Below are 26,799 nucleotides of genomic sequence, written 5' to 3'. Positions count from 1 at the left end.
CGCCCACTCGATTGTGTCCGTGTTGTGTTTCATTCGCCAATTTGCAGTTACGTCGCAGTGTAAGACCCCACCCCACCTAACAAATGTCAACTACACGTTACATTTTATTTTGAAATCCAGTAGCTGTTGTGAATTATTAATGCTTTCAGAGCAACCTACACTTGGCTCACAAGCCTCTTTTTTTTTTTTTTTTACAGAGGTTTCCTTGGTGCTGCTGCCAAATACTGGGTGCTTTGATAAGCAATCTAAAATCAATGCTCTTGGAATTTGCTACCATTTTCTGAAATTTTATTGAGATTACTGTAACATAAAGATCATATAGGGCTATTATGCATACAAACTCAGCATTGTTTCCAATACCCAGAGAAGCAGAGTTTGTCCTGTACTTTTTTTCATCAAGCAATAAATTCAATGGAGAAAGGTGACAGACAGGTCAAAGATGTGTTTTCTCATGTGGAACTCACTTCTGCAATATAAAACTAATTTGATCTATAAATAAACAGACCTCGGAGTTGACAAAGTCAGTCATTGTAGGCTATATACAGTATCTAGGTGGCCTATTTAATGACTGTACCCTCTCATTGTTAATGGAGCCACTACAAGCTGATTAGATGACGGAACAGTGTTGCTTCTCTGGTCCTTTTTTTTGTTTGTGTTCACGAATAGGTTCACAGACAGGTTTTTTTTTTATAACTGTGACTTTGATGTGGCTTTTCTGAAAGAACTGCAAGACAATTTGTGACCGTGCGTGTGCGTACTTGTGGTAAAAGTACAAGTTAGTATTTCACCATCATTTTCCATAAGGATACAAGAAATTGGTCCAAAAGGATTGGGCAAAATTGCAAGTCAAAGCCCAAAATTGCAAAGAATCAGACTGTTTTGATTACCTGGTAGTCTAGTTCGTGCAGTATTACACTGTTTTATGAATTCTCTCATCTCTCTCATTTTCATTTTATAAAGGAAGGGTTAGGGTCTTGTGCAGGAAAAGATCAAAGTTGCACGCTCATGCTGTATGTGGAGATTGCTTTTGCAAAGCATCTTAAACTAAAAAAAAAGTGAATTCCTTGAGAGACTGATAATATCAACATGCAGTGATTGACACACATTTCCTTTTAATCACATGCAATAGATCTTATCAGAGAGGATGTTTTCTTTCTTTTTCTAGTATTCATCATTGCTTCATTGTGACCTCCACAGTGAGACTCTTTGTTGGTGCCATGTAGCAAATAAAAGAAGGATAAAACTGGGATTATTAAGCCTACCTTCAATTTATTAACACAAAAGACAACTGTGCAAAATACACCACCGAATTTGTTATGCATATCATCAGCAGACAATAGAAACAGTGAACAAATTCAATCATCGGTGATGCCCCTTAATATATTTTCTCTTATAATAGCATAGAACACACAAATAATTCTGGTATCAAATATACAGCATGTGTAAAAAAACCCAACTAAAAATAAAAAGGTAATACTGACAAAAATGACTGTACCATATGAATGGACAGCTCATATGAGTCCTGAATTCTGAATCAAAAGCTACAAATACATTACAGTCATCACTGTCATTTCTATTTTGTCTCCTACCTATCAGTGTTTTTTGCACAATATGAAATGAACACAAATGACCAAAATAAGGAAAGTTTCTCCTGACCCTAACAAGTAGACCAAGACTTTTCTTCCCGTCCCAACAGTATGAAAACCATCTTAATCTTCATATGTAAAACGTCTCTGTATTATCTGAAGTATTTTCCTAGAAAATTATAATCTTTCCAATTAGGATTGATCAAATCCTTCTCCTGGAGAGAATCCTTCTTTTTAGGACTTTAACAAACATTTAGTGTTCAGTACCTGTTGTTTTTTTTTCCAGGATTAAAACTCTCAAGCGTACCTGATGCAACGTCTCCTTTTTGTGAACATGTGAAATATTAACCTACTTCATATAACAAAAATTCCATTGTTGTGGCTCTTCAATGTCAACAGATTGGCCCATTTCAATCATATGAATAAATGAAATCCATCCACTCAATAAAGAACATCTGACCCATCAGTCTAGGTTTTTCTCCTTCAGTGGGTGACAATGAGGTTTACAAAAACAAAGGTTGCAACTGGCATCCTTCAAATCCACTTATAAATTCATGAAAGAACTGAACTGTTTGCTGTTATCGTCTCACCACTATCCTGAGGAGTCAGCATCCATAACTGATTGTGAAATGGTGCGAGAGAGAGAGAGAGAGAGAGAGAGAGAGAGAGAGAGAGAGAGAGAGAGAGAGAGATAAAGTACTATTCTCCTGAGTGAGCCTCCAGGTCTGTGATCAGCACGTTTCCGTCTGACTCTGTCGCCTGTGAGCTGGTCTGTCTGTAATAAGCGCTGCCAAGGGTTGGGAGCCTGTGAAAACGTGCGGCGTTCCTCTTGTACACAAACCACATCACTCCTGCCAGCATGGCGAAGATCACTATAGCCACCAGGACGGCAGCGGGGACGATACCGTGATGTAGCCCTGGAATACACAGACAGACAGATTTCATGTGCGATATAATGATCCTTTCTTTGAATCACATGTATAAAAACGTAAAAATTGATATATGTTTGAAACACGCATTACGTAATGTAACAGATTCTATTGCACAAGAAAGAGTGTCAGTATAGTTAATCGTATCTGCATGTGCTGTATGCTCACTCAGCTTCTAGCAGTCTGAATGGAAGTGCTCAGGCTTACGGCACCTACAGCACACTTTACCCTGTCTAAAGTGTTCGATAATGATAGTGCACTTTACCATTTAAAGGTTCCACTTCCACCTCAGCAATTACATCTGCAAAAGAACAAGTAAAGCAGAATTCAATATGACTTCAGAAAAAAAAGCTCAGATATTTAGACCATGTGGTATGGGCCAAGAGGCAATTCGACATTGACGTTATGTCTTGATAAGTCATGGCTATGGAATATTTGCTCCTGACCTAATACACTGGCCTGTCCAAAAATGGTGCAGCCACAATGATCAAAAATTCATCAGCAGGAAAACCTTTTGATGTTATTGTTTATGATCTTTATTGACACATTGCTGAAAACCGGGTGGTAGTTATCTATAGCAAGCAAATATGGGTTCAAAGCTGTGGAAAAGTATTTAATATTGTCACCATATTATAACTAACAATCCTCTTGGTCATTACTGTTCAGCTGAAAAAACACTGCAGATGAAATGTATCATGAATGAATAAACACACAACTGTCTCCATGATTCAAATTCAACACAACCTGGGGGTAATTCTGCTACACTGCACTCATGAGCAATGTACAGAAACATGAAATATATATGGACGCTGATTTAAATACACAGCCACAAAAGATGCCCAATGCACATTTGAGGCCAGGTGTAAACACACAGCAAGGTGGTCGGAAATATCAATTCAACAGTATGGTTCGACCCACCTGAGTGGGTTTTGCAGACGAAGCCCAGCCGCTCGGTGCACCGTGACAGGTGCCACACTCCGTCAATCAACCTGGTAGAAACGCAGACGTCCGCATTCAGCAGGCTGGCGTCTGGGGCTTTGAAGGGCCAGTTGGTGTAGTCCATAGGTGAACCATCCACCCAGGACAAAGAATCAGCTAAAATCAAACAGAGGACACAGTTCAACAGCTACAACATGGAGAGTGGTGGGGTGGGGGGTGGGGGGTTATCATGGGGAGGGTGTGGGAGAATGATCGAGAGAAGAATCGAGAGCGTGAGTTCTTACTGTCAGTGTTGAAGTACATCCCCAACCACACAGTCTGGTGCTGGAACCCGGACGACCACAGCTCCTCCAGGAAAAAGCGGTTCTCTATCTCGCTCTCAATGGTCAGGACATCTGAAGTGTTGACTGGAAATCGACAGCATAACAGCAAACTTAATATTCCAGGTGATGAAGCTTAACCATCAACTACTGTGTAGCATAACACTCAAGACAGAGCTGAAGGGTGAATACAAAGTACTGATAAACACTGAAAACACTGTTGGCACAGAGGGTATAGCCTTAAACAGGATAAACACCTACTGAGTAAATCAATGAGTCACTTCTCTAAGCAGGAAGAACCAACAGTGTTTTTCCCAAGCCTACCGCATTTCAGAGCCCCTCCCCCATTTGACCTGTAGGGGGAGTGTGTGTGTTATCCTGCAGATTACAGTCATACAGCACAAGATTAAGAAAACTGTAATTTAATATTTTCAGGGAGAAATAACTTAACTGTTCAACTTATGGTGCTGACTAAAGAACGATCAAACTTCAGGCTTTATTTTCGTTAACAGGCTGCAGCAAACTGTCTCCATTACAAACAGTAGACCCACTAATGTTCTGGGAGTTCTCAGGCAAGTTCCCATGAAAAATTATTTCTGGTAGATAGCGGACTGGTGAGTTCCACGCTAAATTCAGTGGAGAAAGGAGGAATATCAAATACACCTGCCAGGAAACTACTAATATAGCACTGACAGATGTTACCACAATTCATCTGGCAATAATATATAGTATATTTAGATAAATTCCCATGCATATCACACCTACCTTTCTGTCTGCAGTGCTCTCTGGCCTCTTCCAAAGTAAATCTCTGCACCACAGGCTCAAAGTTGTAACAGCCGTTTCCAAATTTCACCCAAGTGGAGGGACACACCACCTCATCCGTGGCAAACGCATTACTCCCTATGAGAGAGACAGGCGGAGGAACACAGTCAATCTTCCACTATGAAAGCACACAGTGAGTAACAGAAATCGCGCAGTTGAAACGATGCTGCGTGAAGCACTCAAATGTTGATATTTCAGAGAAACAGCACTGACTTGGTGGCGGCACGTGACACAGCGCTCCAGGCAGCGGAGCCTCACAGTCCGCTCTCCGCCAGCCTCCGCTCACATCCATGTACACACACTCCCCCGTCACAAAGTCCTCGTCCTCGTCGTCAGCAGCATCCCAGTGTGTGTAAACTGTGTCACTGCCGTCTGACCAGTGGTAATTGAAACCGTTCTGTAAGGAAATGGTGCCACAGATCGATCAGTCAGGAGGTAACACTTGTGTCGGCAGCATTGGGTCAGTAACACTGTTGCATGTTGGTGGACTCCTAACTGTAACAGCAGTGGATGTCATTCAACACATGCAAGTCATTTGGTTAAGAAAAACAGGTGGTAGCACTTTGTAATAACCATCCTTAATAAATAGTGAGTTTATCATTATTTAACATTAGGTAAGTATTATTTTATTGTTAACTATCAAGTAATTAACAACTATTTTTTATTTGTAACAGTTTACTAAGGATTAGTAAATGCTAGAAATGTTATTTGATCATTCATTAATGCAATATAAAATTAACAGTTTATTATTTATATGGTGGGGTGGGGTGGGGGTGGGGTTAAAGAGGCACAGTTATCCACTTAGATTACTAAAAGTATTAAATTACTTCAAGTGTTGCTCGTGATTATTGATAACTTGGTGATTATTGATAATTTCCTGAAATACCCACAGGTCTGTTTTTCTTGTGTTTACACCCTCAAAAGTAAAACTCTTGTTGAGCCTTTAAAGAATGTGTATATAAAAACAATTTATTTTTTTTATTATTATTATTATTTTTTTTTTTACATTTTTTCCTCTTAACAAAAGAGGTGGCCCTTGCTTCAGTCCAGGAGGCAAACAAAAGTGAATATTACCATGAATGGTATCCAGCTAGTGACTCATCGGAAGTGGCATGAACTCAGTGCTACTGCAGGAAGCGTAGGAAGAGTAGGATTGAAATTTTATACTAAGGATAAATTGCTCATTTTTTACTACATTAATTAATGATCAAATAACATTATTTAAAGCTTTACTAATCCTTAGTTAATTAAATTATTTGATAGTTAACAATAACATGAACTACCATTAAATAATGATAAACTCACCATTTATTACGGATGGTTATTATGAACTGTTACCAAACTGGTTGAGGTTGTGGATGAGTCAGAAATTGAACAAGATCAGAGAGAGAGAGAGAGAGGGAGAGAGAGAGAGAGACAGAGAGAGACGCAGAGAGAGAATCAATTCCCTCACTTCCTGTTTTCATGAGTAAGACATTCCACGGGGGCTCAGGGATACTTGGATCCAAATGTTGAGGCTCCTCTGGCTGTCTGCTGGGAAAGCATGTGCTAGTGGGCAGCATACTTCTACATGGGCTAAGGGCCAGGAGAAAAGCCCTGGAGACATGCTAGACAACTGTAACTAGCCGTGGGGGCGCATTGTAATCTAATAAACTCACAGAAAAATTAAGTTGTCCATCTAAAGGAACATACTAGCATTTTGAGGATCTTTTGTAATTCTTGCCTTGATATCTGATCTCTGTTTGGCATCGTTTCCCTTTTTTCTAGCCATTTTGCTCTGACCATAGGCTTCCTGTGTGTGTATTTGAAAAAAAAAAAACTCCTCAAGAATCAATTGAGGCTTGTCTTCTAATGTTGCGATAGAGCAACTTAGACAGCTCTACATTCAGCATTACATGTGATCAAATGTTGTGATTTTCATGGATTTTGGATGTGTTAAGGTATATTTTTAGACAGCGAAAGCTTCTGTGGTGGCACTGTGCTTCAAACAGCATCCTACTTTAAAAGGGCTAACAATGGAATAGGGAAAGACTGGTAGACTTGCTAGGTTTAGGATGCAGACATGCTGTTATAGAGACAGTGCATAAAATAGGCCACGCCCATCGTGGGGGAAATCACTGAACCACTCTCCATTCACTGTGTGACTGAATGCACATCATTGTCATTATTGCCCAAATTAGACATGCCTAAAAGCTGTTGGTGTGGTAGGATTCACAGCCAACAAACTTAAAAACCATGAATTACAGTTTTTTGTGCTCCCGAGCAAAACAAGGAGCCGTTAAGAAGAAAAATGTGGATCCAGGCTGTAAGGAGAGAGGCGCTGACAGTGGCTCATGGTAGAAGAGGGGGAAGCTTTGGGACCCTGAGAGTAAATACACTTACAATGTGGCCAGTATTTTGTCACTGGTCAGTAAATTACCAGTAAGTTATATTCTAGTTATATTCTTGTAAGATAACCTGTATGTTAAAACGTGTTTAAAAGCTGCATGCTGTCCTAACATTAGGTTGCTACTAAGCTAACATTACTGAGCTAATTCCTCTCTATAAAACAGATGAGTTGTGTTCATGTGTGGGTCTCAGGATATTTTGCTCTGTACTGACTGTCAGTCCAGGGTGCAAGGGTCCAGGGTAATGAGACACCTCACTGACTTGTTAGCTAACGTAAGTAAGTAAACTTAGCAACAATCCACTTTAACAACCAATGCCACATCAGCGTCGCTCAAACTTATAGTCTGAAAAGCATAGCTGTATTTCAGATTATTAAATGTTAAGTGAAATTATTCAAGGTCAATTTATTATCTTACCTGGTGATTAAATTAAGTAGTGGTAAATCTCGAAGTATTTCACTTCAGGTCACTGTGTGGGATAATTTATCCAGCTTGTACATTTCCCTCTCTGTTGGAGGCAGTGTGGCAAAATAATTCTTTGACATACTCGAAAACAGGAAAAACCTTGTCAGGCTGTCCATATCTGAAAAGATTTCCTCCCGATCGCCGCTTTTGCCAGTTTGTTAGCGATATTGTTTTCCCCCACGGTGGGCGTGGCTTTCGAAGTATGACGCACTCCACAGTGTCTCTATAGAGGAAACAGCAGGTGAAAACAAAATATGCTTTTTGTTTTCCCTCACAAAAAGCATTGTTTGTTTTCACCTTTGGTTTCCTCTGTAAGTGGGAAATGAGTGGGATTAAGGCATCCATGCATGTATTGCCTGCAATTCATGCTCATTAACCAGTAAACACAAATAAATGCACACACACACACACACATACACACACACACAGCTCTAGCTCCTATGCCACCTCTCAGAGACAAACACAGACACACACAGTGCAGAGGTATACAGTACGTATTGTGTGAGGGGATACATACGTCTTGACTATACAGTCCAATCCAGTGCGGGACTGCCAATCTATTGACAAGGACAGTAAGGAAAGCCTGGTGGTAGGGATCTGTAACGCTCACTAGGTCAGAATCATTCTCTATGCACATATGCAGCGCGTCGTACCAGCTCATGTTGCCGGGCACGACCCTGTAGCTGTGGCTCCTGTACTCAATATTGTCAGGGAGAGGGTGGCGATAGGAGTGGGTGGGGGGTTTGGATGTATCTGTGACAGAGAAAACAAAGGCGAAAGAGAGGGGGGGGGGGGTAGGAAGAAGGGAAGAAAGAGAGGTTGGGTCAGAATGATTGCTTCCAGATGTTAATGTGTCACAAAAATAGCTCCTTAGCTCTCGGAGGCCAACATAAAGTTCATTGTTTACTAATGCGGAGGCTTCACACAACTGTTCCATAGCCATTAGTCTATTTAACGACAGAGGTCTGGAGAAATTCAAACACAGCTGGTTAGAAAATGGCGGAGCATGGCACTGGCGCTCACTTGTTTACTGTCTTAGGAACAACAAGGAAGTTGCTACAGTTAGCTAGCTAGCGAAAACAGTACGTTACAAAGGCAAGGTTTAAACGACGCGCAGCGGCTGTTATTACCCCCAGAAAATGCTCATCCATTTTTATCTTGTTTGTTTAATTTCCCCAGAGAGTGTGTGTTTATTTACTCGGTGAAGTAGCTAGCGTCGTAGCTAAGCTAACAAACCTGAAGTGCCATTTCCGGGGGCTTGTGCGAGAAGGCCATTTCACATTCAGAGCCAATTGATGCTGCCTTTGACTCAAAGCAAAGTCTCGTTATCTCACATTTTTTTTTATGAGAATTTCTCCAGACCTCCACTGTTTCAGCTGTCAGGAACAGAAACATCTGTCAACACTCCAGATTCCACTTTAAGACGACACCGGTTACCACGAACTGCAGAGAACGAGCAGCGCGCAAAGAAAAAAGAACAAAAGTATGACAGAGACTGACAGCCAGGAATGCACACAGACCGACAGCAGGGCAGAGAACAGAGTGACACGCTGCTGAGTACGTAGTGACATGGAAAAACACACAGAGAGGAAATGAAAGACAGACAGCGACAGGATGAGAAGGAAGAGAAACAAACTGAAGGAATCTTACCTTGTGGTTTCTGACACACAAAGCCATACCCACTCTCTGTGCACTTCTCATCATACCACTTCCCTGTCAGGTGGAAGTTGTGGTTGTTGGACAGAACAGTACACAGAGGCTCGTCAGCAGGCCCACTGCGCCAGTCTTCCTCCTGGAGGTTCATACACACACACACACAGACACATTCATGAACATGTGCCATCTCAGTTGACATACTCTTTCCTTGTACATGCTCTTGTGTTTACACGCAATTTCACCCTGTCTCTGCACACACACACACACACACACACTCACACACACACACACACACAGAAGCTAAAGCACACGATATGTAGACTCTTTCACACTTGAGCCCATGGAATAAGACAAGGCTATTTTCTACAATAAGATTACAGGCTCTTGGAACGACTGGAACTACGACCAATGCGGTGGTGACAATTAGCAATGTAGGCTAACCTACTGCAGTCACAGGAGCTTACAGTGAGAGAGCTCTTTGGTTCGATCGGAGACCAGTTGGTGTAGCTGATTGGTTTCCCATTGGTCCATTTCATGGTGTCCTCATCCCACAGACCGATCCACACGCCGACAGAGCTGCCCTGGAGCAGCATGGTGATGTAGGCTGCAGAAATGATGGCATGACAGCAGGAAAATAGGAAACACAAACTGAAACAGAGCAGTATTCCTTTTTGACGTGCCTAACAGCAGAGGTACATCGATCGAGGAGCACGAAATGAAAGTAATCTGATAACTTCTCTGGTTGAATTTGTACCAGTTGTATGAAATGTGCCGTTCAGTGGACAGTTGTACAATTCACTTTCCCTGGTGCCGTTACCTTGTTCAATCTCATCCTCTATGGCGACCAGCGAGCCTTGGAATGAGGAGCAGATGGACTGGGCATCTTTCCAACTCTTTCCCTCCTCAGGACTGTCAGGGAGGTGCAGCAGGAGACACTGCCAACACACACACACACACACACACACACACACACACACATAGCACAGATATCTCATTTTGAAATGCAACTCTAAATTTCTCTATCACCACCAGCTCTCCAGGACTGCTGTTTGGAGAGGTCAGGATACAAGGTGAAAAGGATCCAAGTGTGCTGTTTTCTTTGACAGGTGGAGTTGGTGAAACTGCTTGTATCACTCTAAATAAAACAAGTCCCCTATGTCTACAATCAGTGATAAACAGCTGTGAGGCTATTCTTGGCATGAGACATATAAATACCTTGGACATAATTTGATGGTGCCAAATGAAAAGAGAAAACAGCAAAATTTTGAAATCACCACTTACAGTTTTCTACGGACTTGATTTAATGCTTCTTATTATGAAATTTGAGGCAATCAGACAGGTAACACTGCAGCTGGCATGACATCAGATCTCCAATATTCATATCCCATGAAAATTATTCACAGCATGAACAATAAAGACAGGAACCTTACAAGCAAGTGGATAAATACTCATATTACCCAATACCCACGGTGCGAATGAGAGGAAAGGCTTTCAGAGGACAAACATTGCTAAAAGGCTTTCCGATCTGTTAAATATGCTTAACAATGATAGTCTAGCTAGAGCCACTCTGTTCCTGCATCTATCACAACACAAGGTCCCCCTGCTGAGTGAGATTCACACCCTGCTTCACTGCAAAAAATATCCATCTTAATAAGTCATTTGGTGTAGTATTTAATCTTGAAATCTTATTTTTCTTAAAGCAGGTGAAAAAAATCTGTTAGTGGGGTGCGATGATTTCAATTGTTTCTTAAGGAAATAAACTTTTTCAAGACTTTTCTTGAATACAGCAACATTCTATCGACACTAGTGGAGTGAACAGCTGTATTTCAAGATACTGTCACTTGTTTCAAAAAAGTGGTTTTTAATTAGTTTTAAAGAAAACAAGATTTTAAGACTGAATACTTGACAAAATGACATGTTAAGATCGATATTTATCGCAGCGTTCCTGAATTGAAGAGGAGATCCAGAAGATCAGCTGGTTTGCCAGATCTGATCTGAGTTATTTTGATGTGGACAAGATAAGTTGGGATCACTAGGGGACAGTGAATGAAAACATAAACATCCTGCTACAACCCTAGAGGCAGAGAGGCGCTCAGAGAGGAGGCCATTTTAGAACTGAGTTGTAAGGGAGAACCACTTTTTGCACTGTAAATGTGTATTTATTTCAAACAGAAATTGCTAAGTATACTTAATGTTGTTGGGCTACACAGCTATATTGTACCTTAGAAAAACGAATATATAATAAAGCCTCAAACGTATCTACTTCCATTTAGATACAAGAATCATGACATGTTCACCATGATGAAATCACCTGACAGCTAAAATCATATGACCTCACTGTCTTATTACTTCATGGATTCAGGGATCACACGATTAATTTTGTGTATGGTGGCCTAGATACGACCCACTGGCTCAATTTACCCTGTTCTCCCCTGGAAGCTGAAAGGTCCACAAAGCTGTTCAAGTACCAACTGGCTCTCATCATTCCCAGAGCAAGTTAGTGATTTTTTAATTTGTACGCTCTGGCAGCTGGAGAGGTAGTCTTTATCGCTCTATCACTATTGTTTATGTCCTTTTAGTCTTGTTTAAATATGGACATAAATCAATGATTCAATTGCTTATGTGTGTGTGTGAACCTTGTGTCCGAAGTACAGCCATCTCTCCGGACAGCCTCCGATGTAGTGCGGCTCTCTGGGAGTCTCCACCACAGACACTGTCTTTCTCTTGCACACGTAGCCATGATGATCGCTGCACTCACCCATCGACCACTTTCCTGGAACAGACCAGGAACACGTCAATACTTGCTAGCGCGTGTTAGTATGTGTGTGTGTGTGTGTGTTTGAGTGTTTCTGTGTATGTGTGTGTGGGAATTTACCTGATGAAGAGGACATGGTAACACATAACCTATTTTTCACAGGGCCACCAAAGGCACTTCCCTCTGCCCAGCTCTGAAAGTCTAGCTCCGTCTTGTCACCCCAGCTGCAAACACACACACACACACACACACACATTTCTTCACTTGAATAAAGTGTGGAATTCTGTAATAGACTCAAAGACAGTGACAGGAAATGTTTAACAAACTCAAAAGCGCACACACCTGACTTCTCTATGCGGGTCAATGGACAGCCCAATCCACCAGTTGGTTGGGCCCAGGGAGAGCTGGAGAGAGAGAGAGAGAGAGAGAGAGAGAGAGAGAGAGAGAGAGAGGGGAGAGGAGAATAAAAACTTACTCCACACTTTCAAGGACTCTTACCCTCCTCCTTTGCAATCCTGTCCTCACTCAGCTTTTCAGGGCCTCTCCAACATGAGCAGCCATTCAGGCGCTCTCCTTGGCCCGTGCCTCTCCTCTTTCATCTTCTTGTTTTGTCCCCTTTATCCCTCACAAGCCTCACAAGCACAAGAGAGTTCTTTAGTCTAGTCCAAAATGGTCTTTTCTTATTCCCTGTCCATGGGGGCACTCAAGCATGAAAGTGTCCACATATGAGGTGTGTTTTAGCCTGTGTGTGCGTGTGTGTGTGTATGTATGGTGTGCGCGCATGCATGCACATTGGAAATGTGTGTGTGTGTTTGTTTACAGAGACCGGGTGCACTTGTGTGCAAACATGTGAACTTGTATGAGGAAAGATTGTGTCAATTGTTGTGACACTTCATGCATGTGTGTGTGTTTTCCTATGTGTGTGTGTGTGTGTGTGTGTGTGTGTGTGTGTGTATGTGTGAAATGTCAGGAAGGAAGGGCTCAATGGGCAATTGGCTGGAGACGAGCGTCTGTGTCCAATTCTGTCCAACAACCACAACTTTCTGGCCTGCACAACAACATGCGCAGCAACATGCCTTTGTATATGTTGACATGCAGTGTTGGGCTTGTTACTCAAACAAAGTAAGTGTAAAGCAAAAGTAATTGATGATTGCATCCTCCTTTTATCTTCAACAATTAGGATAACTCAGTGTCCTTCTGTGTGAATGACCAGGAGAACCAAAAAATGCTGATGTTCGTTGCTCTTGTTATAGTTTTGCTTAATCAAAACCAAGTGAGAAAGTAAACTTAACTGCCATCTCAGCTTGTTGGTTCAATCTGATGTTTAGCAGGGCTGACAACAAAAATACCAACTTAATTATTTTGGCATCTGTAATATTTTTAAGCGTAATTGAAATATGAATTTGTTACATTTCTTGTTACAGAGAAAAGTAACAGTATTTCGGTAACGCATGAACACCCAAAACTGTTGAAATGCTAATACAATAAATGCCAGCTTAAAGACACTGTGCCCATATGTCTGTGAATCTACGTATTTGCATATTTTGCGCATGTGCATGGATCTACAGACCCTCCCCATGCGCTCCTTGACAAAGTGCAGCTCCTCTCTGGAGTGAATGGACAGCAGCTGGGCTCCCATCATCTGACAGGCCAGAGAGACGGCGTCCCAGTCAAAGAGCTGCTTGGCCAGCAGGTACTCAGCTCCGCGGTAAAACACCCAGGGCTCGCTCTCTGCAGACGAGCAGGGGCAGGGAACACAGTCAGTCACATTTCAATCACACATCTGTCTTCCTACGTCTACGATAACTGAAAATATTAACTACACACAGGGCAATTCCAATGAATCAAATTTCAAAAATATCTATAATTATTACATGACTTTGTTGAAAGCTCAATTCTAATTGCCCAATAGACACATTCTGAGGTCTGTTGTTTCTTATTTCACATCCAAATATTCACTCCACCAGCAAGAGGTCGAGTTGATTTTGTTGATTTCTAATTAAATTAAGTAGCAACACATTGAGCCAAAAAGACGTTGCTCCTTGGTTACTGCAGACAAACACTCAGCTAACTGAGGTTCCAATAAAACGTAATTTATTCAGAGAGCACAAAACCTTTGGATGCTGGTTAGAGGCTGAACAGAGATCTTACTGGATTTGTTTACGTTTCTATGGTTACAGTTCTGTTACAGTGTAGCGCTTGGATGTTAGCTACAGACATTTCTATGGTTACAGTTCTATGGTGGAAGCTTGCAAATTGCTTTAGCTTGAAATAAAATCATTTTAGGTTAATATTTTGTGTCAAATGGTAAATATTTTTGGTAAATAACTGTGCATTAAGCAGGATAAATAAAAAAAATAAGCCCCTTCAGCACAATAGTGTCTTGATTCATCCTGCTGGGGCAATTATTTTACAATAATGACCAGCTTGCTGTTCATTATCCATTACATAGCAAATGATTTTTTTGTAGAGACATGAAGAATATCTATCAGTATCTATAAACCGAGGCAAAAGCAATGAAATGTATCCTGAATGTAATCAGGATTGCGGGAATGTAAGAATGCTACTTACGCTCGCTGTACCAATATGGTTTGTTCAGTTCATCACCTGCAAAATAAATGAGAGATTGGTACGTCATGTGGTGTTGATGTGTCTATGTGTAGGTGGGGGATTGGTGGGTTGGCTGATGTCCACTACCTCTGGACATCTTGCAGATCCACTCGTGTTTGGTGTCACAGGGCTGCGGCAGGAGGGCGTTGGTCAGGTCGCTGTACATGGCACAGTCACGCTTGTCATCCTCCTCATTCTTATCCTCTATGAACGACGTCACCACCTGCACACACACGCACGCACAACCATTAGGTATAGATAGGTATACATTAATGTGCACATCTTGTTGGATATTATCAACTGTTCCAGTGAGACAAGAGAATACTTTTGTGAATGCGTGTGAATCTATATGTACTTACTGGAGAACCATCGGACCATTCCCAAGCCGCGGGCGCCTCAGGGTCTCTCTTATTTAAGCCCACCCAAAACCAGCGACCCTCTGTTCTAAAGAGGAACAGCAGAACACAAGCACACTGCAGCAAAAGTCCATCTTGACAAGTCTTTTAATCTTGAATTTAGTGAAAAATCTTAGTTTTCTTAAAACAAGTGAAAAATATGTCACTGGTTTGAGATAATTTCACTTGTTTGCAATGTAAATGAACTTCTATGAAGATTTTTTCTGAATCAGGTAATGTCATTTTGATAATACTGGAGTGATCTATATTATATCAGGACATTTTCACTTGATTCTACAAAATTATTAAATCCATCTTGTAATACAGCTGCATTGGGCACAGTTGAAATTAACTGACCTTATTGACAGATTTTTCACTTGGTTTAAGAAAGTTAACAATTTAGGACTTAATAATAGATTAAATGACTTGTTAAGATGGACTTTTTTGCAGTGTAGACAGATTACAAGGCAATCCTAAAGCATGTCTCATCTTCAAAAGCCAATAGCAAACAACTGCAGGTGATACGCTACAAAGTTAAACAAAAACACCTCAACCCAGCCATCTATCAGTTCCCATAATATTCCTGTGCTGACGAGGCCCAGAGGGCTGTACCAACCCTTCGAACATGGTACTGAGGAGCCGCTTAACAAACACCTGCTCCTCATAGTGGTGGAAACTGGCCAGCTGAGCCCCCAGGGCCTGGCAGAAGAAGTCTGCTTCCACCCAGGAACGCTTCATCAGGACTTTCTCATCGTGGAACACCTAGAAGAACCACACATACTGTCAACTCAGGGTTACTACAGGCCTTCTTCAAACTAGATGAACCACACATCACTTCGGATTAGATGGACCACAGACACTGTCACTAAGGCTGTGGACACACTAGGAGACTTTCCAAACCCTAACTAATTTTGCATCACATACATATTGACAGATTTCACAGATTTATTCTCTCTCAGTCATAAATATGGTCACACTTGATGATCACACTAGATGATCAGGCAAGGATGGGGCATCACACGCTTCACCATGTAACTGAGATTATCCTGCTGACTCCTGAACTGACGTCAGGACTTCTTATCGTGCAGAAAGTCATGCGATCCAACATGAATCAACATGTATTAATATGCACATTGACGCAATGTGCATCACTGGGGGGAAAAAAGCACAGAAAAAACACAAAAAGGGAATTTGGGGAATGCTGTAGCTGGAGGGACCCGGCTTTCAGTGAGAGCTGGAGGTGCAGAAAAAAGGTAATGGTAGTTACGCTAGTAGCTTACATTCATTGTAGGAGTTATTATCCTTGTATTACTATCATTAACATAACTTTTCAATATAATACTGTAAACTCGTCTCTCATTGGTTATTGGTGGTTTCCACTCTTGGAATTCCCCACACACAACCAAAGGACCCGTCCAGATGCCAGGTCGTAAATATCAAAGATGTTTAATATGATCAGAACTGCTCAGATCAGTCTGCCAGTGTATCAGAGTGGTTAATATTGAATCTGTAAATCCTTCACAGCACAGACCATGACTTAGTGAATCCTAGTATTGATTTACTGTCCACATTCTATAGGCTTCTGATCGTTAATAATGATTGCTGCAGCAAGAGGATGACATGAGGGAGGAAGGTGGATAATAGGAAGAGAGATAAGAAGGTTTAAGTAGAGAAATAGACAGACAGACAGACAGACAGACAGATAGATAGATAGATAGATAGATAGATAGATAGATAGATAGATAGATAGATAGATAGATTAAAATCTCTTCCACCCTGCCGGCCCCACTGGTGTGTCTATTATTACAAACGCATGATGTGCAAGCAAGCTTTGTTGAAACGAACAGAACTTTATTTTAAATTCTAGTCAAGATCCCAAGGTTTCCAAAGATACCAAATATGTCACACGGAATTACAGGGAAATGTGTACAAATGTGTTGCAGTCTTTGGAAATGTGTTCACATGATATCTACATTTTTTTCCATTTGATGTAATGGCGCAGCTGTAAAACAAATGTTGACGAAATGACTTGGGCTTTAATATTTCACTCAATATAAGCATGATATAGCTTCAATAAAGCGTTGGAGTGAGCAGATACAGAATAGCTATGTGACATTGTCGTACAGTATGGAAAAAAATATTTTTTATAACTTTGAAGCTACGTAAGGGGAAATTTAAGGGGTAACTCAGAGCGCAAGGGGTTAAGGAGACATGAAGCACAAAAGCTAGATCAGAGCTGTGAGTCAGGACAGAGGAAAGAGATGAGGATAGAGGATGTAGAGACAGTCTGATCTGACCTTGAAGCAGTGCAGCAGCCCAGACTGTGATTCCCAGCCTGGGGGACAGGGGGCGTAGGCGTCGATGTGGTGCTCCGGCAGCTGGACATCCTGGTAACTGCTGATGCTCTGCTTGCACACTGACAAGGCCTTGTGGGAGTTGCAGTCTTTCACCTCCCAGTGACCCAGAGCTGGGCCACCTGTCATGGCAACACAGCCACCAGCACTGACTGGAAGTTGGGGAGGGAAGGAGTAGGCAATAATGGGAAAGGTGATGAAGAGAGGAAAAGATGGATATTAGAGAATACACAGAAAGCACGACCACAGTGTATTTATTCATAGGTAAAGCTCTAACTTTCCTATCCATTGGCTACCTGGCTGGTGTTTGTTCCAGTTGGTGAAGGTGAGTGGCAGAGAGGAGCCGTTGTGACTGAGCCAGCTGTACTCTCCTATCGTCATCTGGTCGTCGAGGGCAATCCAGTAACGCACGCTGCTGTTGGCTCCCCTCTCATTCAGTAAACTGTTGACAAACGCCTGCTCAAACCTGTCAGTATAAGGAGAGGAGAGGAGGGGAGAGGAGAGGAGAGGAGAGGAGAGGAGAGGAGAGGAGAGGAGAGGAGAGGAGAGGAGAGGAGAGGAGAAAACTGAGCTGAACTCAACTGAACACAAAACAGTAGGACAGAATAAGTTGAAATGTTGCCACTCAATTGATCAATAAATCGGTCAGCCAACCTGTTTTCCACAATAAGGAGAGGAGCCTTGCAGTAATATCCCATCAGTGCATCATTGTAGCTCTGTTCATGGCTGGTCACCATGTAGCAGGAGTGACCATGGCGCTTCCAGCCCTACAGGACACAGACAGTGTGTTGAGCAACAGCAAAAAACACAAAAAAAACAAACTTTATCCATCAGTAATATTTTATGAAGTCCGGATTTTCTGTAATTTCCAAGAAAAAATGTTGGCTAATATGTTTTCTCTGCAGACTAAACACAATAAAACACACACATGTGCGTGTGTGTGTGTGTGTGTGTGTGTGTGTGGAGGGGGGACGTTGGGGGGTGTTGGGGGCAACGGTCTAGCCATTCATGTCTAACAAAGCCCATCTGTGAAGCAAAACTCATACTCTATGAGTGTCTGCATATATGTGCGTGGTTATGTGTGTATGTGTGTGTGTATGTGTGTGTGTGTGTGTGTTGGGGGTGGGGGTGGGGGGGTATTGGTTTGGCATGTTTTCACAAGTGGTGTCCATTTGGCCTCCCCAACCCCCCCTGAACTTGGGGACCAGAAGCCTATGCCAAAACTCACATGAAGAAGGAATCCACAGCAAAAAAAACTCTTTTTAAGACTAGAGTAAGAAATGATTCTGTGTGCTGATGGAGTCATTTTATCAACAAAACCAGACTAGAGGAAACACCTTACCGGATCAGATCGCGCACTTTACCAAATCGCACAACATAGAAAATGTAGAAGCTAGAAGTGTAAAATGTAGATATGTAACAAGTAGATCTGCCTCTAAAACCCTGGCAAGACTCCTCAGAGACTGCTTGAACACGTCCACTGATCCTCTGCCTTCCGGGCCATTTTCGCCCCCAAGTGCCAGAGTATTATCAAGTAGCCCTATGAGTCAAGCGTTTGATATTCTTGTAAACAGAGTCAGGGAGCAGCATGAATGCCAGACAAAACGTCAGCAGTCCGGTGAATCAGCTCATTGTGCTTCTGAAGAAAGGATGGGCCGACTCGCCCACAACTTGAACTCCGGCGGGCGCGTGGCTCCTCCTGGTACACGGCCCGATATGTATGGAGCTACTCTAACTGCACAGAACAATTCTGCCCCACAAAGTTAAGCAGCAGTACGTTCAATTTTGGTCCAAAACAGAGTTGGTCATTTTTCTTAATCGCTGTCAGGTCAGAGGACGGTAAAAGAATTACCTCTGACCAAGTCAACAAATCACCACATTTTCAAAGATTGCCTTACAAGTCATTTGGCTCAGCAAAAAACTAAGGGCCATTTTTCTGAGTTTTACTCTGTTTACACTCTGAACAGTTACTGCCTTTTGCCTTTTTAGAGCAGAATTCATGTCAGCATTTTTCACACTAAAACAGCCCCTTAAAAAAAGAATGTATCAAATATAAAGATGGCAGTTTTGTCGTTTCTTGGAAGCAGAGCTATTTTACCAGTCTTATCAGATTATCTTGTAGATTACATGTTACGTAATAATGTAATGTGATTTTTGCTTGCCACCCCCTCTCCTGGGAGGTCAGAGCAAAGGTTCAGCTACAAAACAGCAACCTAACAGCAACTAACCCTGGATGGCAGGGACTCCTTGTCTTGCTCAAGGACATTTCGACAGTTCGGATGCACACAGGCGCTTGGTTATTATAATATTAATAATTTTCTGTATCTCTTTCTATTTTAGTGCATGCGTGTGTGTGTGTGTGTGTGTGTGTGTGTGTGTGTGTGTAGTGGTGTTCCTACCTCAGGACAGCCCTCGTCCCATGCTCCAGCGTGATGATAGGGAGTTTGGCTTTCTTTCCTACACACAGCAGGCAGTCGCTCGTCACATGACGCTAACAGCCAGTTACCTTCCTGTGGAAGAGCTTACATTTTATTCTCAGAGGCACAACACCTGATGGATGCATACACACACATACATACACAGTGTCATGGGATCAATTCAATTTCAATCCACTCGATGGAGGAGGTAAACTCACACTACTGTATCTTTTGTAAGATACTATAATCATTTAATTTCTTGCACCCTGACTTTCCCCTTAAAGTTCCCCTTAATTAACTTCAAAGTTACTTTTTGTGTTTTTCATACTGTACAAAAATGTCACATGGATATTCTGTATTCCAACATTTCGTTGCGGCTATAACATGCTAATTTTGAATGAAATATTCAAACCCGAAATGCCAATTTGTTTACATCAAATGGAAAAAATCTAGATATCTTGAAAATCATTTTATACACATTTCCCTGTAATTCCACATGACATATTTGGTATCTTTGGAAACCTTGGGATCTTGACTAGAATTAAAAACAAAGTTCTGTGGGTTTGAACAAAGCTTGGCCATTCAACATGCACTCTCACCTTCCTGTCTGCCTTGGCACAGAGAGTCCCGTCAGTCAGGTTGTGAGGCGGGTGGTACTGGTGCCAGAGAGTGAGAGTAACTGGCGAGCCATCAGACCACTCCACAGCTGGCGACAATGCCCGTGCCCTCAGACCGATCCACACCTCTGGACTCTCCCCAGAGACTGCAACACATGGATATGCACACGCAATATAGCATTCACACGCACACACACAAAATGGTGTTTAGCATCCACTTGGTGTAAAACACAGAACTTACAGTTAGCCAGGAGGTTGAGCAGCAGTTCCACCTCAGACAGCGAGTGGAGGCTGGTGAGGTTTGCCCCCTGAGAGCCACAAGCCTGGGATGAATCCTCCCAGGATCCTGCCTCTGCCTCTGACAGCACCCGGTAGCAGAAACCATTATGGGCCAACCAGCCCTCTGGACACACCGTACTGTAATATTGCCAGTTCTCTGTAAGAGGATGAGGGGAGAGGAGAGGAGAGGAGAGGAGAGGAGAGGAGAGGAGAGGAGAGGAGAGGAGAGGAGCACATTTTAAAACATGAGCTCCAACAAACATTGTTTTGGTCTAACAGCCAGCAGTGCTGTAGAGAGAAAGGTCAAACGTTCACTCCCCAGGTGCAGTGCAGCTGTTGCGGTCTAAAGCCACAGGAGCTACAAAAAGCCTCTCACACATTCTGCACTTTGACTTATAATTTATTTCCGCTATAATCTAGGACAACTTTGAGGAAGGAGGAAGACTGTCTGGATGTCTAGTGTTCAGACAAAGTGTGTGTTTGCAGCATGTGTGCAGCACCTGTGTGTATGCGTTCTCACCCAGCGGCTCGGCTCTCCGGGTGTCATTGGGTGTCTTCTTGCAGATGTAAGGCAGAGCAGACTCACAGGAGAGGCTCTGCCAGTGACCCTCGAAGGCTGAGTTGTACACTCCACACTGCCTGTTGTCCTGCAGCGGGCTGGGAGACAGAGCTGATGGGAAGACAGCAACAGGAGGGGCTTAGTGTCAGGAGCGGCGCTGCACCTCCACGTTTTATTTTAAAATTGTAAAAAGAGTTTTTTTCTGTATTAGGTCTACATGGACCCGAAATAACAACTTCTGTTGTCATTTGAGTAACTAAAAAAATCAGTCAAGCTGTACCTACAGTCAGGTACAGCTTGTAAATGTGCTGTATAATATTTCTTGGCAAAGAACAAAAAAAAAAAGAAGAAAGAAGCATTTTTTTAATTATTATATATATTACAATATACTGTATTAAACAATTATAATAGTAATGCATGTACATGTATACATTATGCACGCTGTTATGCATGCAGATCTGAATACATCTTTACATACATACAAACAAAGATAAATACATACGCTTACATACATATCCATGTTAAAATGTCATCACATTAAGAGAGCCACCACCCCTCACTCAGCCCTGGAGTGAACAAGTAAAGGCTCGGTACCTGTGGTGAAGTTGACCAGGGACAGAGGTCCTCCATCGGACCACTGCCATCCCCGCCCATCCTTCAGGTGGTTCAGTCCGATCCACACCATCACCCCAACATCAGCCAGTCGATCTGACACAACGTAAATGGTGCAAAAATTGTGTATGAGTTGTGAAAATCAGCTAGGAATGTAACTTCATATCTAATTTCGGAGGCAAATTATTAGCAGGCCTCTAGTGTGCGATAACTTTATTTCATTTTGTTTCTTTTTATATGGAATAGTAAAGACAGAGTGACAGAGAGAGAGAGAGAGAAATTAACATTGTACAACTCCAAATCTCTGCATTGTTCAGAGATTAGTTCATTACTGTAGGTGACAATGACCAAAATCTTGATGTCTCCCCACAGCCTAGAAATGTAAGTGGCAGAAGTCATACTTTCCCACTGAGCAGGAAAAATATCAACAGGAGACTCTGGCATGTACTGTGCCTGCATTACATCAGGTGGACGAGCTGCTTGTATTCTGGTTTGGTGCCTATATGTTGCTCTACCAGCTGGGATGCCTACCTCTGATGTACCTGTGCTCTGCCAGGCTGGTGATGCTCAGCAGGTTTCCACCTTGGGCCTGGCAGGTCGACAGCGCTTGGCTCCAGGTCAGGATGGTGTACAGGTTGAACTGGTAACACGCACGCAGCTCCTGGTTGGAGTCCCAGAATGTCTCACAGCTTGAATCTATAGAGCCAGGAGTTAAGAAGAAAGTAGAGATCTATGTGATAAAGGAGGAGGTAAAATGAATCAATATGTGATACGTGATTCTTTCCAGTGTTCAATCAAATTGCCCCTGAAAAGGACCAAAATGCCCCTAAAAGTCAGATCAAGGGGGAAAAAATACTCTCTGAAAAAAAGGTCAATTTCTTACCCCGGTGTGTGTGTGTGTTTTACCTTGAACTGGACAGAAGCCCCATCTTTCAGCATCATCATAGCGGGTGGTGGTGGCGCACCACTGACGATGGTCCTCGCGCCCCTCGGCTGTGCATTCTGAGTACCACTTGTTGTTGTATTTAAACGGCAAAGCACAGGGCATGCCATGTGCATTCCCCAACAAAGTGTGGATATCTGCATATAAAACACACCCGGAATGATTTTAAATGAAATAAATAGAAAACGATCCCATGGGGAGAAGTCAGACAATAACCAAGGTAGACATTTTGTTGTGGATGAGCGTGTCAAATTCATCGATGAGCTGTTACATGAAAATACAAAAGATACACAGGATTTTTTTCACTGAAATCTGCCTACCGTCATATGGGTATGAGCAGGGCCCCTCTCCAGGTGTGTTGTACCTTCTCCACTGGTGGTACGAGTTTTTCTTCACCACCACCAAACGGCCCGCCACAGCCAGCTTCATCTGGGACGGCCCGTACAGAGAGTTTCCATTGCAGCGCCACCACAGCGTGCGGAGGGCCATGTCGCACTCGAACGTGCTGAGCGGCTGCGTCGCATCGGAGGCGTTGACGCCCAGGCACATGCTGGTGCCCAGGTTGAAGAGGCGGTGGCGGGAGACCCACTTCCACAGCATGCGGCGCGTGGGCAGCTCGCAGTTCTCCAGCACCAGGTTGGAGCGATCCACCGTGACGCAGCGCTTCAGTTGAGAACTCTCCAGGATGAACAGACCCTTTTCTGGAAAGGGATGGACGAGAGACGGGGAGAAGGGAAAGCAGATGAGATGAGGGGAGGGGGGAAGACAGGAGGAGGTTGAGAAACAAGGAGGGGATAAAAAAAAGAGAGGGAGGAAGTGGGGAATTTATGCGTAAATGGAGCTGGGTGATAGATAAAGGGATGAATGGATGGATGGATGGATGTGAGGGGGTTTGTCTTGTGTGAGCAGAGGGATAGATGGATAAATCATGGCATATCACCTCAGTAGGATGTAAACAGCCTGATTTTAAACCATGTAAAGTGAGAATATTTGTACTATCAGCTATCACATAACCATTCAGAACCAGTCGACTATTAGACAGAAAGATATCACCCTTGTTTTAGATGCCTTTCCACCAAAATGGAGTAATGGAGCTTTAGCGAAGGTTCAGTCAGGAAGACTATATTTTGCATGCTTATGCTGTAGTTTCACTTGTCATTCCATACTGCCATTCACTTCTCTCACGCATGCTCACTCATTATTTCCTTGCTGTCTTTTCCCGGGCTGTCAATTGAGATATCAGCTGTTCACATCAGCTGGTCACATCTATCCAATAGCACAGCGACACATCTCTATCGTTAGCCTATCATTTTGCTGCTGTCTTTTTAAATATGTCTCTCTCTCCGCTGTAGTCCATCCATGCTGCTGTTATGCGCACCGCTCCACCTCCCCATCTCCGCCCAGTCTTCGCAGATTCATCAGCTTCATCAGCTTCATCAGCTTCTTCACTCATCAACCTCACCAGCTATCAGTTTCAGCAGAAGTCATCAGCCACCATCACCAGTGTCTGGACTCCACGGGGGGATTTAACTTGCTGCTGCTCAGGGCTGGTGCCCCTCGATTTCAAAATCTCCCTGTAGAGTCTAAGCGCCAAAGACTCTTGTTAAGTCCTAATTCTCACCAAATCATCTGTTATAATAAACTATTATCTTTACTTTATTTACTTGTCTCTCCTGATTGAAATATTGTAGCCAGATGAAAGCCTGGAGGAGAGTGAGGGGCCTTTGTTTTCCGAAGTCAAAGGGGTCTTCGGTGTAACTGGATATACTAACAAAACAAAGGATGTATATATGCTCCGACTGGCTGATTACACATCTGAGGATATAACCTCTTTCTTTATGTCACTCATGCACACCAAAGGGAAAAAAACAGGCTGCATGTTACAGTACTAGATCAAAATTAAATGTTCATGTTGCCTGTTTTGGAAGTTTATACTAGAAGGTATAGCATAGCTGTACAGGACATTAGCAAAGCATTTTGTGTGTGTGTGTGTGTGCGTGTGTGTGTTGTGTGGTTAATCATAAATTATTTCAAAATCGACATATAACTATATTTTAACATATGCTATCTGCAACATATGCAAAATCACTTAAATAATCATATTGATGCTAAACACACTGAACTAGGGCTGGGCAATATATCGATATGGATATCATAATATCGTGATATGGCATAAGTGTCTTTTCCTGGTTTTAAAGGCTGCATTACAGTAAAGTGATGTAATTTTCTGAACATACCAGACTGTTCTAGCTGTTTTATTATTTGCCTTTACCCACTTAGTCAATATATCCACATTACTGATGATTATTTATCAAAAATCTCATTGTGTAAATATTTAGTGAAAGCACCAATAGTCATCCCTACAATATTGTCGCAATATCAATATCGAGGTATTTGGTCAAAAATATTGTGATATTTGATTTTGTCCATATCGCCCAGCCCTACTTACAACTGAACATTTAGCCCACTTCGTAGAAAATACCAAGATATATATCGTGTATCGCTATTCAGCCTAAAAATACCGAGATATGATTTTTGGTCGATATCGCCCAGCCCTGCACTGAACTGCATGGTAATATAAAATATGATAAAACTTTTTTTCAAATAAGATTCCCTAATTTGTTTCAAATCTCATTTTATTACAGATTTTAAGTATGATTTGCTTTTTATCATTAATTTAGACAACAGAATAGTAAATCATGGTAACTCCATATGATTCTATTGAAAGACAGTGATAATATGGTTAGTTATGCACAGTATCCAAATGTTAAATAGGTATAATAGTATAATATGCCCTTAATTTTGCATGACTACGATGATACAGTAACGTTTATAACTCAGGATAACAATTATTTTGAATATCTAATGGAGATACAAAGGGGGGGGGGGGGGGGGTACTTAAGACCCAATGCATTTGTATTTATCCCCAATTTTGTACAAAGAGAATCCGCTTTTACTCAGTTTCTAAGCTGTCCTAATTTCCAGGATAATAGAAATCACCAGCAAAATGAACAGGACATGCAGGACACAAACTGGGGTCCGGGAACCACCAGGGGGCCCTGAGAGGGTTTCACCGGGTCCCCAGCAAAAATGTGGAATAGTTTAATTTCACTGTTACTTCATGCACTAGATATTAGCACAATGGGAGCATGTATTGGAAAGATCATTTTGCTTAGAGGTTTCACTCTCCCCGGGTATCTCCCCACCTACAGTAGAAACAGTTACATAATTCTGCACCGTGTTAAGAGCGTAAAATCGTTGCAGATGGGATTATTTGGGACAAAATCTTATCAAATGGTGTAATATGGATTTATATGGGGTGGGTGGGTGCTTGGCATGAAAAGGTTTGGGGACCTCTGTGCTGCATCAGGAGCCGGATGACTTACTGTAAAACTCCATGAGCTGGTTTTTCTCCAGGACTTCATCTTCCTCATTCACACAGACGCAGCTTTTCGCCAACAACACGGCACAAATAGTCGCCACAACAGCCACGGAATCGATGCAGCGAAACAACTGCATTATCATTTCGACGACGGGATGCAGTATTGTGGTGCAAAGGTCCGCACATTCCGAGATTCTCAAAGTATATTTTCGGGTTGTTGTTTTGCCCTCATAGGAAACTTTCCGCAAAGTTTTTAGAGGGGGAATCGCGACGTCACGTCTGACGGAGCCGCCGCTGCTCTTCGGTCTGCATCTCTGCAGTGAAGAAACACACACTCCTCACTGGTAGAGCCGCACCGAAGCTTTCTGCTTTTCAAAGAAAAAAATATAACGGCTTCAAGTTGTTTTCGGAAAAAAAAAAAGAAAAATAAATATACATACTGCCCATTGTACAAGACTGAGTGAAATGTATTATTTTCATCGTCATTATCTCATGTCCTGATAGAAGTATTCTTGGTACAGAATTTACAGAAATAAAATTATTATTATTAGAAGTGGATAATATGGTTTCGTCGCAAATGGGGTCTAATTTTTGTTAAAATAAAATCCAAACTTGAGTCATTATATTTGACCTTTGAAACACACACACACACACACACACACACACACACACACACACACACACAAAACCCTTTGTAGGGCATCCAGTAGAGTTCCAGGAAGTCCCCATGAAAAAATGTGTAATAGTTAAAATTTACTACTATTTTAGAGTA

General features: G+C 42.2%; 1 protein-coding gene across 1 annotated transcript; it reads right to left on the bottom strand.

The window, feature by feature from the left end:
* Positions 1–1,147: 1,147 nt before the first annotated feature.
* pla2r1 (phospholipase A2 receptor 1) lies at positions 1,148–26,294 on the bottom strand. Its single transcript, XM_071515719.1, has 30 exons — positions 26,032–26,294; positions 22,966–23,346; positions 22,609–22,782; positions 22,234–22,398; positions 21,685–21,798; positions 21,052–21,201; positions 20,494–20,688; positions 20,235–20,398; positions 19,618–19,728; positions 17,873–17,985; positions 17,515–17,684; positions 17,162–17,370; positions 15,481–15,626; positions 14,829–14,913; positions 14,557–14,692; positions 14,431–14,466; positions 13,430–13,590; positions 12,202–12,263; positions 11,980–12,083; positions 11,741–11,877; positions 9,922–10,039; positions 9,569–9,708; positions 9,099–9,240; positions 7,966–8,201; positions 4,810–4,993; positions 4,540–4,674; positions 3,739–3,861; positions 3,434–3,610; positions 2,781–2,816; positions 1,148–2,503 (listed from the first exon to the last, which is right to left on the bottom strand). Exons 1-30 carry the CDS (start codon positions 26,168–26,170, stop codon positions 2,286–2,288), a joined length of 4,461 nt encoding a protein of 1,486 aa, XP_071371820.1. The 5' UTR covers positions 26,171–26,294; the 3' UTR covers positions 1,148–2,285.
* Between the last annotated feature and the right edge of the window lie 505 nt (positions 26,295–26,799).

This window comes from Centroberyx affinis, unplaced genomic scaffold, assembly GCF_046629955.1.
Source record: "Centroberyx affinis isolate AG114_WGS23_722 - 3 ecotype Tasmania unplaced genomic scaffold, CSIRO-AGI_Caff_v1 ptg000367l_1, whole genome shotgun sequence".
Taxonomy (NCBI): Eukaryota; Metazoa; Chordata; class Actinopteri; order Beryciformes; family Berycidae; genus Centroberyx; species Centroberyx affinis.
Note: the sequence above shows the minus strand (reverse complement) of the source record. Positions and strands in the feature narration are given on the sequence as shown.